The sequence below is a fragment of the Dendrobium catenatum genome, unplaced genomic scaffold (assembly GCF_001605985.2).
Source record: "Dendrobium catenatum unplaced genomic scaffold, ASM160598v2 fragScaff_scaffold_853, whole genome shotgun sequence".
NCBI classification, from domain to species: Eukaryota; Viridiplantae; Streptophyta; class Magnoliopsida; order Asparagales; family Orchidaceae; genus Dendrobium; species Dendrobium catenatum.
Window position 1 is genome coordinate 8,928,686 of NW_021319315.1, and position 13,730 is coordinate 8,942,415.

Consider the following 13,730-nt stretch of genomic DNA (forward strand, 5'->3'; position numbering starts at 1 on the left):
TGATTTCAAAGCACATCTTGATTCATCTTTATTCAGACATATCTTGATGATGATTTTTTTAGTAACCAGTCAAATTAATGGGCAATGGCCTGTTGCCCGGGTCAGCTTGGTGTTAATATTTAAATTAAATTTTTTTAATGAAGTTTTATTGTAAGATGGAAAGGAGGAAATGAATTTTTCTTTTTTCATATTTATTTATTTGTAGTGGGAATTACTTTTTCTTTATCTTATTATAGTATAAAAAGGGAAAATTATAAGGAAAACTTAGGGTGTAATTTGAATAGTATTTTCATAGAATATGGCATGTTTGTTTTTATGATCTTGAATACCATCCTAAGAAAAATAATATTATGGCGTCTTAATATGTTGTTAATCATGATTATTTTAAAATTATGCAAATTAGTTTATATGTGCTAATTAGTTTATAAATTTTTATAAATATCTTTAAATTTTATTAGTTTAATTTGAAAATTAATATGAATGTTAATTTCAATCTTTTATGATGCCATAGTTAGAAACTTACAAGTGCAAATATCTTAAAATTTTAATAGTGTCTTTAAGGTAAATATTATAGTCTTCAAAAGAAAAAATTTTGGTACATTAAGAATCAAAGATAAATTAATCAATTATTTGAACTTAAATACCACGTGTCATGTTTTTTGAAGGGGTTATGATGGCAACAAAGGTTATAAATGTAATATTTAAGAGTTGCTAGAGAAATCTTCAGACCACAAAGGTTATAAATGTAATATTCAACAGTTGCTAAAGAGTAATTTCCACTTGTTTGCGAAAAAAAAAAGTTGTGAAAAAAAATAGTTACTATATGTTAAAAGTTCATTCTACATAAGATAGATTAATTTTAGTTTAACTATAATCTCCATAATGTTAAGATCAAAATTTATTTAGATATGAGGTCTAGAATTTTAATAGGTGCAAGTTCTTATGGTTAATTATCGCATTCCTCTTTGAAATCTCAAATAAATCTAAGTGAATATATATAAATTTTGATTGAACTTAATTTTAATTAATTTAGTAGGCTTGTTAGCATGGGAGCTTACCCAAATGTGATTTGAGTTAAACAATTTAACTTGCTTTGTGTAGCCCTTTTAAATTTAATAGAAATATTTAAATTTGATAGCCTTGTTTGTAGAAATTATCAAATAGATTGAAATCTATAGAAAAAAATTGTCAGAAAGAGGCTTTTTCCTTGATTGATCTAGTATTTTTTCCTATAGTCTAGTATTTATCAACCTAGCAATCAACTTACAACATTTAGCATTTTGTGCTTTACCTTATTATTTTTTTTTATGTTACTGAGAGAATATTGAATTACATTAGTCTATCATATTCCTTTGGATTCATTCAATTCAAACCATGAAAACATTTATTTGCTATACTCAGAAATGTCATTATTTGTCACTATGAAAACAGTATTGTCATTCTTTAACTTTTGATTATAATGTCGCATTTTTCACTGATGGATTTTCTTGTAAAATTTTCAAATAAGATTTTTATTTTGAGAATGGCCAAATTGTATACTTCGAGTCTTGATTAGGAGTATTGCAACTTTTGCAAATTTATAATTTCTTATGTAATCAAAGTTTGATTAAATGGAGTCTAGGCATAGAATAACTTGCCTTGGCATATGCTTATTGGTTTGTTAATTATAATTTACATTGAAAATTAATGGCGGTCACCATTAATGATGAATTTGATTAACAATTATAATGTACTATCATAGGTGGTGCATCAAGACTAAGCTAGTGATGATCAACAAGCTATAACTGAAAATGAAAATTTGGAGAAGGATTATTTTCATTTGGTTGGATCCAACAAAAACATGCATTAATATTTGTACTTTTTTTATGAGTCAGCTCATTTCCTTGAGTAAAGGATTTTGAGATAGGGGTGTCAATTCGGGTCAATGGGTCGGGTTGTGGTCGAACCCAACTTGACTTGACCATAAATGGGTTGACACTAACCCGACCCATTTTTGTTAATGGGTCAAGATTGTCAACCCAGACCCGTCTCGTGCGGGTTATCAGGTTGACCCGACCTTACCCGCGAGGGCTAGAAATCACTGGAGCCATTTATAGCAGGATGAATAGTGGCATCTTCACTATTGGACTGTGGCACTCAGCAGCAGCAGCTCGGACAGTCGGGCTCGACCAGATGTCAGCGGCAGCTCGGACTCAACATAGATGTGATGGAAAACAAGACACAGACACATATGCGGGTTATCGGGTTACGCGCTGAAACCTAACCTGACACGAGTGATCGATGCAATGACTCACGACGCTAAATCAAGTGACACGACGACTCACGCTGACGCGTGACTGGCAATAAACGGGTCAACCCGGGTTGGTTTCGGGTTTTCGGGTCGACCCGATTTTACAAATGGGTTAGAATTACAAACCAGAACCTGATCTGTATGAAAAATGAGCTATAACCCATAATTTTTCGGGTCAAGTTTCAAGTCTTGTAAGATTTTGACACCCCCTGCTTTGAGATATAAAATTTATAGAATAAAGGATTATCATAAATGCAATAGCTTTAAGAAGAATAGATCTTCATGACAAATTAAGTGCAAATTAATTATTGAACTATGATATCATAAGAGTTCGCTAGCATAGTGCTTGTAGAAGGGCAAAGCCATAGTACCAAACTAGCGAGAAAGGCTAGTTATACTCACTTTTAAAAACAACTTCAACTCTACAATTAGACATCAGAGAGTGGGGAATGCTAGTTATACTCATTTTTACAACAACTTCGGATCTACAATGAGGCATTAGAGAAATCTTATTTTTAGGCTATCTAATTTAGTTCATAATCCTTATAATATCCCATAAATTACTAAATGAGCAATAAACTCCTTCATATACACCATCAAAAGGTCATAAATTGCATGTGATGGTTCAAGTCCCATGCTTGGCCTCATGCAGAAAAAATATATGTAATAATAAGGATACAAGTTCACTATTCATCTAAATTGTTCTACTTCATTAATCACTAGTAACTACATTTAAAACCATTGTATGCAGGGTAGTTGTCTTTAAGAGAGGTATAAGATTCTAAAGGGAAATTGAAGTAGTGATAACATTACTTTTATAGTGATACTTTCTTTTTCATCCTAAATTGACTAATATTCTAAAACTCTACATGACAAAGTATGTTTGTATGTTCATCAAATGCATGTAAATGATCCATAGAATACTACCCAATGCATAAATTATCATCCCTAACAATATATGTGATTTGATTCTTGGGTTTGGGTCCTATAGTAGTTGTTATTATTTTATAGCTTGTACATTAAACTCAATTTTTATGATCTTATTGAATAGTACCATAATAAGATAGAGGGTTGAGTTTTTAGCTAGAAGCTTATGAATGGAATTCATGGAATTTTACAAATATTATTATGGGATTGAATTCATGGAATTGAGCTATAAGAACTTAGAGGTGGCTTTAAATGAAAGAAAGGCACTTGATTAAAACGCTACACTAGGAATATATGAAGGTAGAGTTAGGTGTTTATATATATATATATATATATATACAGAGAGAGAGTAGATAATTTATGGAAGCTTAGAAAAGAGTTAAGAGTAAGTCTTAAGGGAAAAAAGTATTTGGAGGAAGAATTTAAAAGTTCAATATTTTTAGATGTAGGTGGCATTTTCCTTACCATGGACAATCATGCTTTCCATCTTTTTTTTTTATGTTATATTTATGTAAACCTTATTACACGCACAAGAATAATCTTATAGATTAAAAGAAATGTGTATAAATCTCTACATGTTATTGTTTAGATACATATATCTGATCAATAATACTGCACAATTTTTATAGACATGTTGCCTATGTACACTTTATGTTTCATGATTCTTAATTTATGTTATGATGAGATGGATGCTATGATTATACATGAATGAATGATATGCATATTTGAAAGCAAAAGATGTATATGAAATGCTTGCATAACATAATGATGAAATCCATAGGTTGATGAAGGGAGGGCTCATATATTAGATTATTGTGCTACCCCAAATCACATAAAAGTTGATCAAATAAATGAGACTATAGTCCAATCTTAGGCAAATAGATTATATTTGTGTTAATAGTGAGATTATCCTCCAATTATCTCTTGACTCATGAAAAGAAATATTTGAATTTTAAATAACATTATAGCTATTAAAAAATCCAAACTTATTAGTAATTTGGACTAAGCAATCTTAGATAATTTTAAATAAAACCCATTTTTTAAGCATGTTTCTTTCTTTTATGAGAGTAACTCAAATGATTATTATAATAAATTATCCATTAAATATTCCAAAACTCAACAAATACAAAGTAAAAAAGAATATTAAGTAAATAAAAAGAATGAAAATTAAAATTTCATATAATATTTTTGTTGTTGAAAAAGAACATGTGTAAAACATTTGCCAATGATTTTTCACTATGACTTTCTGAATATTTGCTCTAGATTTTGCAAGAAAATTTAGAGATTTTAACAAGCAAGATTTTTAGAGTTTTTAATGTGATTTCAACCTTTATAATGGGCATATTTATAAGCCAAAAAATTAGATTAAAAACCTCTCACAATGTAATGTCTCCAAGAGAATAAACAAAGGAAGAATATTGATATAGCTCTCTAATTTATTTTATAAGCAAAAAATGAATTTCCTTAAAAATTCGGATTTAAATTTTGATATAGCTCTCTAATTTATTTTATCCTTCTAATTAACTAATGAAACAGTCCACTAATATCTTGATTTAATATTTCATTCATTCAATCAACTAGTTGATAAACCAAATGGTAATGATGATTCATTCGACCAAATGCAAAATTTCTCAGGAGTTTCATTTGCAGGTCAACATTTGTCACAACCCAATAAAATGCCTAAAGAGAAAGAAAAGATAAGATAAACACTAACTCTAAGACAAAACCTACTCAAACAAACTAAAGCATCTCCATCATGCCTTAATGTTCATATTCCATGACAGAGAGAACTTCTTCCCCAGAGGTAATGCCAACCCAGTCACGTCAATCATCAAGCTCTTCCCATTTGTTCTTCCATCCAGCTTCCCCAAATCCACTGAAGAAGCATCAGTGAAATGAACACCAGACAAATCTGAAACTCTTTCTCCATCTACCTCAATCTCCATTCCTTCACCTATACCTTCCAGCCCAAGAACAGTAATCTTCTCAATCAACAACTTCTCATCCAAGCTGAACTTCTCCATTTCCACCTCTGACCAGACCTTCACAGTCTTCCCTTCAATGCTTGCATAGAACTCGACATACGTTGCCTCCCCATCAACAAGCTTCATCTCAGGTCGCTCGTCGTCATCAACATAAACCTTGCCTTTGGCATCACTGTGGGTTGCACTGAAGGGGAAAGCTACAACAAGGGTGAAAGGAGTTGTTCTCGCCTCCTTGGTGAGCATTCCTCCACGCTGCATTGGTAGAATGGTGTTTTGATACAAATGCACATTGATCTCATTGAGAGGAGCATTGAGGGTAACATATTTGTCATCCTTTGAGATCACGGCCTTCGTTGTGTCAAACAGATTATACCAAGTTCCAGGAGGAAAAATGGCATCCACTGAGGTTGCCCCTTGCTTTAAAACTGGAGAAACCATCACACTGCTCCCTAGCAGAAACTGAGTGCTCAAACCATAGGATGCAGTGAAATTAGGAAAGGAGAAGAACACTGGCCTCGCCAGCGGTGCGCCATAGATGTGAGCTTCGTAGCTCAAAGTGTAAAGATATGGAAGTAACTTGTACCGTAGGCCTAACGCATTTCGAGCAGACTTTGCAACAGACTCCCATTGGTAGAGCTCCTGTCGAGGTGAGGCTAAATTAGCATGGTCTCTTGAGAATGGATAGAAAGCACCGAGCTCTATCCATCTGTTGCAGAGCTCTTCAGTTGGAGCTGGGTAGAATCCACAAATGTCAGCACCAACCATTGGCATGCCAAAAAAACCAAAATTCAATATTGTTGAGATTGAGTATCTGAGATCCTCCCAAGTGCCCTTGTTGTCCCCAGTCCAGTGAGCTGCATAAGCTCCTGATCCCACGAAACTCGAGCGGGAGAGAACGAACGGCCTCTTTCCCTCCAGTTTCAGGAGGCCCTTGTTAGTTGCAATGGATTGAGAGAAACCATAAAGGCTGTGAGCGTTGTACTCCATGACTCCATTGTAATGCACTGCACTTGGAGCTATGGTTTTGAATTCAAGTGGAGCTTGAATTCCAGATGCATTTATCTTGTAAGGAGGATCATCCCATCTTGTCTTTGTTATATTCACGCAATCCAAGCAACAGACCCATGGAGTAGTGGTTAAGGGACATGAATGTGTAGTTGGAATCTTGCATTTTCCAGTGCAAAAATTTGAAACTTCATTCATGTCGATCCAGAGGCCATCTACAGGTACTAGTTTGTGAAATCTGGCAATCTCATCAACCCACCATGATACACCGCTTGGGTTCAGGAAGTCAGGGAAGTAAACAGGTCCGGGCCAGACTTGTGCTAGATAGGGCTCCCCTTCATACTTGATGAAAATATCTTGAGCCAGCCCCCTTAGATAAACACCATAGGTTAAATTGACATTAATACCTGGATCAACAATGACTACATATTTCATGCCCTTTGAGTGAATTTTGTCAAGGAATGCTAACAGCTTGGGGCGAGGGAAATTGACAGCACTAAGTGTGAAATCTTTTCTAGCATCCATATGATCATCATCATTCCATATTACATCAAGTGGTATTTGGGCATTGTTATAGCCTTCAACAACCCCTTCAACAACAGAGAGATTGTGGTAACCCCACCTGCATTGGTGGAATCCTGAAGAAACAAAAGCAACAATGAAAGGTAAGAAACCTTGTATTAGTAATAATGGAAAAGAATGAACTAATAAAAGGAAATGCAATCCTCAGGTAATAAATCTATAAAAGTAATGATCAAAGGTGTTTTGAAGCTGTGAAAAGCCTTCATAGTTTAGTGAATGCAAGTTGTAAGAATCAAGTTTGCTATAATACAGTTGATCCCTTGCCACAACAAATAAAATTGACGATTAAGTTGGATAATTTGCGAGCTCAAGATGGTATCCACCATTTATTTTCCATCAAATGGTTCAAAAAAAGCAATTTATGGTATAGTTTCTCAGACATAAAGGTATTCTTCTAAATTCTTAATTATAAAGCAAATTGAGCTTGTGCCTGAGAAGAAATGTTAAAATTTTAATTTTCATTGCTGGTAACAACTTTAGAGGCTTAAGCTATTATGTTTTGACGTTTTAATGTGTTCGCTACAATTCAGGCAAATGATACAAAATACTTTTGCAAGTCCAACTTGTTATTACATTTGGGATTGATTTCACAAGAATATAGATTAATTTGCGGCAAGAGTCCATGATCATATCAAGGCCTTTCCACTTGATCAGCAAAAACAGGTGAAATACGTAAAATTCACCTGCTCACTTTCTTTGGGTGATATCATTCTAAGAAATTTTAGGAGCGTTAAGAGTGACATCATTCTAAGGAAAAAAAAAATAAAGAAATCTAAAATATTCATCCAGTAAGTTCTTCTTTGAGTGTCTCCATTTGGTATCATCTTTCTTTCAATCTCTTTAAACTTTTGAAACTAGTTCTCTAATGCACATCTTACCATTTTTATAAGAGATTGTATTGTTGAATTAGTTAGGTGATAGCAATAGAATAATTTCTAAAGTTCAAGGAATTTAGACATGGTTTTAATTGTAAACCATAGGCTCGTGCCAAGTGGAATTTTGGGGATTTCGTAAAGCTCAAGTAGTGAGGTGTGCTTGCTATAAATTAAGTAGTGGAGCCCTACCGTTTAAGCAAGATTGGATAAGGATTTCCTCACCTACTCAAGGGAGTGAAGGAATTAGACTTGTGATTTCAAATCCATTTAGTGGAATCCTAATCCAAGTGAAAATCAGGCATGGATGTAGGCCAACTAAGTTATGAACCACCTAATAATTCTTTTGTATCAAATTTGCTCTTTAGCTTTGTTGCGGGCTAGAATATACGCGGCGATAGACTTAGAATACTACGTCTTAGCGTTACACGAATATCCCTCTCACACACAGAAAACACAAGAATTTTACGTGGAAAAAAAGCCCTAAAAAAGGGAAAAACCACGGGGCCTAGCACAGTTGAAAATGATTCCACTAGAATTTGAGTCGGTTACAATGGACTAACTCGCCTCTGAGGGCGATCAGATTACAAGTAACAATGGTACGATAGAAATCCGAGTGTCAGGTGATGGTCTGACAGAGCTTTGGGGCTCAGATGATGGTCTGGCAGAAGTCTGGGCCTAAGGTGATGATCTGACGAAGGTGAGGGCCTCAGATGGAGGTCTGACGAAGGTGAAGGCCTTTGGCAGTTGTCCGGCAAAGCTGAGGGCCTCCGATGGTGGTCCAGCGAAGGTGAGGGCCTTTGGCGATGGTCCGGCAAAGGTGAGGGCCTCCGGCGGTGGTCCGGCAAAGGTGAGGGCCTCAGGTGGTGATCCGGCGAATGTGAGGGCCTCCGGCAGTGGTCCGGCGAATGTGAGGGCCACAGGTGGTGGTCCGGTGAAGGTGAGGGCCTCCGGCGATGGTCCGGCGAAGGTGAGGGCCTCCGGCGGTGGTCCGAAGAAGGTGAGGGCATTAGGTGGTGGTCCGGCGAAGCTCCGGCGGTGGTCCAACGAAGCTCTAGCGGTGGAGCGGCAGTGGTCCGGCGCGATTCCGGTGGTGGACTGGTGGTGGTCCGGCGAAACTCCGATGGTGGTCAAGGAGGAGCTTCTTCCTTCTCTCTTGTCTCCTTCTCTCTCTTGCTTGGGTCCTTTTTCAAGAGAAATAAGGGGTCTATTTATAGATTTCTGGAGTGGCATGGCTCATAAATAGGTGAGAGATCAAGGGTAAATGGGGAGTGGTTGGATGGACGGCCGATATTGAATCCCTTGATCATGGGCTATTCATCAGACATTTGGAGGCCTTAATGATTTCGGAATTCAGTGATCTTGGCTCATTGGATTCGTCTCATCGAGCCGCTCGATTTGACTATAAGGTCATCATATTTGGAAACCGTTTGGTAACTCAAACAGTGGTACGAAGCTTCCAACAGCGCTTCGGGTCCTTGATTTGGGCTTATTTGGGCTCGGATTGAGTCGAATTTGGTGTCGTTGGGTTCGTATTTCCGAGACGCTCAGTTTGACTATAAGTTTGCTAAAATCAGAGCTCAGGTGATCCTGAATTTAATTTTTGAAGTTTCCGGCTTGCTTTTGGCTCGAGATTAGTGCCTGATCAAGATAATTTTTTTATGACATATTAGTTGCCCCCCCTATTTTCGAACATCAAAGCTCCAGAAGACCGAAACTACTTGTTCCGACATTTTGCATTGGTCGAATCGCAAAAATTGCGTTCAAAAAATTATGATCTTACTCAAACTTGATCATAGAGACCCCATTGAGCTCCGAAAGTGTTAAAATTGAGTTTGGAAAATCGAAAAACGTGTCAGGGGACCCCAAAAACGTCGAAATTGGACCGTCCGGGCCAAAAATCGAGCCTGGACACGTGTAGGCAGCCGAACCGGCCGGCCGGCCGTCCGCTGTTTGCCGCCACCGCCGCCGACGATGCCCTGCCGCGCGAGGTTAACGCAGCCAGTAGTTGTCGGCTACAGTTAGTTCATTTTTTTTTTTTTTGAGCGGTTTTTGCATAAACGGCCCAACCACTGTTTTTTTTTTTTTTTTTTGAGCGGTTTTTGCATAAACGGCCCAACCACTCGGGCAGTTTTTCAAAACCACCCTTTTTTTTTTTTGACAAGAGAGGAGTTTTTTTTTTCATAACTCCCCTAACTCCCATAACTCCCTCCTCTTACTATAAATACCCCCCCTGAGGCATGAAAAATTCACACATTCTCTTCCCCCTCTATTCTTACAATTGAGGTTTTCCCTTGGTCCTCCAAAGCCCCTCTCTTTGCAAGGAAGTCCAGAGATCCCCTCCTTCTCCCTCTATTCTTACAATTGAGGCTTTCCATTAGTCCTTTAAGGCCCCTCTCTTTGCAAGGAAGTCCGGAGATCCACTTTATTTCCCCCAACACCCTTAGGAGAAATGTCAGGTGATAGCCTTCCACCGAGAGATTCTGAGATCCGGGGTGACCCTATCTCACTGTATGATTGCGAGCGAAGGCCAAATAAGGAAGCAAGGGTAGATGAGACAGCGTCGACTGTTACAAGTGACTTCCTGATTCTTTTCCACAAGAATTTCCACTTCCAGAATGATGTGAAGACGATTGTCCCTAAGAGGTCTGATCGGGCTAGCCTTCCTCCTCCCTGGTACTTGACCGTTTCTGAGACCCACTTGCGAGTGGGGTTACGCTTTCCATCTCTTGCTGAGTTGATCGAAGTTTTACGGCAATATGGGGTAAACCTATCCCAATTTTCATTCAGAGTGATGTCGGTGACTGTGGGGTTGATTGTGCATTTAGGGATCGAGGAGCTACTCTGACGCCTGAGCACCTTTCACGGATGGGTCGATTTACTAGTGGCACGCATGGGCATGTATTCTTCAGATCCAAATTGTTGGATGTGCGTACCCGTGATCCTTCAAAGAACTGGGCCAGTGCATTTTTCTTTGTGAAAAATGATTGGGGCCTAATAGAGAAGTGGGGGAATATGAAGGATCTGCCATCCCTTTTCATGTCGGGGAAGAAAATATAATGAGGATCCTGAAGGTTCCTAACATTGAACATCTTCTATTTGAGGTTCGTCATATGAGTATGTACACCAAGGAAGAGTTCTTGTTCAAAGTTGGGCTGTCGTTCCACGCTGGAAGGTCTGATGCAAGGATGTTGAAGCCGACTTCCAAGGTTCCCGAGCCCCCTGCCCTAGCTTCAAAGGTGGCTCCTAAACGTCCGGCAAGAGGTGAAGACCCCCAGGTTTTGAAGAAAAAGAGGTTATAGTGGACTGCGACAGATACCTACAAAGCTCTACCCGACTCTTCCCCAGCCAAGTTCCATATCCCTGAGGATATTTTGAACCATCAATGTATCGGACGCCGTAAAACTGACGACTTGGTGAGTAACATTTTTCCAATGCCTTTTCTCTTTTGGTTTTAAGGTGGATTCTAATACATTCCTTATTTCAGTGGTCGCACCTTGGGACTGAGCTTATCGATGCTCTGAACGACTGGAACAGTGAATTTGTGAAGATCAAATATCTTCAAGGTGAGCTCAAGCGGAAGTACGATCATAAGACCAAGGAGGCAAAGGTGTTTGAAGAGGAGTTAAGCGAGGCAGGACTGAGTTGGCCAACACAATGCACTCTATATCACTTCAAAATCGGCAGGCAGATCGGCATCAAATATATCTGGCGGAGGCTCAAGAGACAATCACCCGGCTTTTAAAGGATCAAAAGGCCTCTGAAGAGAAGATAGCGTCGCTTGAGGCAAAGGATAAGAGGTCCTAGTCTCTTATAACTGAGAAGGATGCTACTTTGTCTGGCTCAGAACCTTCAAGAGTCATTCAAGATTTTAAGAAGTTCATAGCTTTCAAGACCATCATTCAGGATAACGTTCAGGAGGCTCGAGACCATATCTTTGATATAGAAGTGAAGGCCTTGGAGCAGCAGTGTACTGATGATGGATTTATCCGAGGCTTTTTTAAGGGAATTCGCCTGATGCAGCGGAAGACTGGAGTTCAAGTCGAAGGTGTGACCCCTAGCCAGGCTTCAGATGACTTTCCTTCATATTCTGATGGCGACGAGGTAGAGAGTGAGCTACAGAAAGTCCTTGATCTTGATGTGGATGAAGAGATTGTAGATATTGAGTAACATTTTTATTTTCTATTATTTGTACTGCTTTATTTTTCTTAGCGATTATGATGTATCAGATGTTTGTATTTATATATGTAATCTTCTGTGATTTAATAGAAAATTATTGATATGAACATTTCAGTGCACTTATTCAATTTAGTGAATTATATTTCTGCTTGTTTAAGATTTTTGATTTATCTGAGGCTCTTAGTAAATATGTTTCAACCTGTGTAGAAGAGGTTAGAAGAATCCACTAAGGATGTGTGATCTATCTGAGGCTGTTTGCTAGACTTTTGTCGATGGCGTTAACCTGTGTGGAAGAGTTCGAAAGGATCCGCCAAGGTTGTATGTCAGAGCCCTGCTCGATGACGTTAACCTGTGTGGAAGAGGTCGAGAGAATCCAACAATGATGTGTGATCTATTTGAGGCAGTTTGCCAGAGTTTTTTTGATGACGTTAACTTGTGTGGAAGAGATCGAAATGATCCACCAAGGATGTAAGACATATCCAAGGTTGTATGTCAGAGCCCTGCTCGATGACGTTAACCTGTGTGAAAGAGGTTGAGAGAATCCATCAAGGACGTGCGATCTATCCAAGGTTGTTTGCCAGAGCTTTCTCGATGGCGTTAACCTGTGTGGAAGAGATCGAATCAAATCCCCCTGGGATTGATCATCCAATGATTGAGGTGCAACAGAGAGTGCGTATGCCTCAAATTAAGGCTATAATAATTAAGTGACACCCACCTAGGGTGTTTGACCTATCCGAGGTTATTGATTAAAGCATTATCTAATACTTTTTAACCTGTGTGGAAGAGGTCAGATCGAATCCCCCTGGGATTGATCATCTAGTGACTGAGCTATAATAATGATTGTGTTGCTCGAATCAAGGATCTCAAGATTGAAATTCACAGCTTGTGTGAGTCTATCAATATAATTTTACTTGAAGAAGATAATAATATAATTCAATGAAGAAACATAGTCACATTGTGTTAAATAAAGGCATAGTTCCCTAAGATAACTTAGGGATGAAATAGCTACAAACAACATCGTTCAGAACTGAAGACATACAACACTGAAGGCACACAATACTAAAGACATATAATACTTAAAACGAGTAGCACTACTATGCTCTACTGATAGTACTTGCAAAGATTGTCCACATTCCAAGTTCAAGGAAGCATTTTTCCCTCAGCATCCTTCAATTTGAAAGTCTTGGGTTTCACCACAGCTGCTACTAAATATGGACCCTCCTAGAGGGGGGAGAGTTTATTGCGTTGGAGGCCTTTTCCTGCTGCCTCGATACTGCGCAGAACTAGATCTCCAATCGATATATACTGTGGTTTCATCCTTCGATTATAGTGACAGGCAACTCTCTGATGATATGCAGCAACCTTAAGCATTGCTTTATCTCTTGCTTTTGGAAGGAGGTCTAAGCTATATCTGAGTTTTTCGTCATTGCCGTTGAAATCAAAAGTTTGAACCATATGACTTGGGGCTCCAATGTCAATGGGAATAATAGCTTCTGTGCCAAAGCAAAGATTATACAGGGTTTCTCTTTTCGGAGTTCTTGCAGTGGTACGATAGGCCCAGAGGACATATGTGAGCTCATCAACCCACTGCCCCCCAGTCTTCTCCAATCGTGTCTTCAATCCCTTTAGAATAGTCCAATTAGTGACCTCCATTTGTCCGTTAGTTTGAGGATGAGCTACAGTCGTGTGTACTAGCTGAATATAGAGATCTTGGCAAAATGTGATGAAGACCATTCCAGTGAACTGCGCTCCGTTATTGGTGATAACTTTCGCAGGAATGCCAAAACGACATATTATGTTCTTCCATAGGAACTGTTTGGCATTTGCTTCTGTAATTTTTGTCAGAGATTCTGCTTCTACCCACTTTGTGAAATAGTCTACAGCCAAAAT

The 13,730-nt window shown here is 38.3% G+C and overlaps 1 protein-coding gene across 1 annotated transcript in view; it reads right to left on the bottom strand.

Moving 5' to 3' along the window:
• Positions 1-4,765: 4,765 nt before the first annotated feature.
• LOC110101364 (alpha-xylosidase 1) overlaps positions 4,766-13,730 on the bottom strand; it is a 30,165-nt gene continuing 21,200 nt past the window's right edge. Inside the window, exon 3 of the mRNA XM_020829233.2 lies at positions 4,766-6,845. Within this exon, the coding sequence (XP_020684892.1) occupies positions 4,972-6,845 (1,874 nt within the window). The 3' untranslated portion in view covers positions 4,766-4,971. The remainder of the gene's footprint in view (positions 6,846-13,730) is intronic.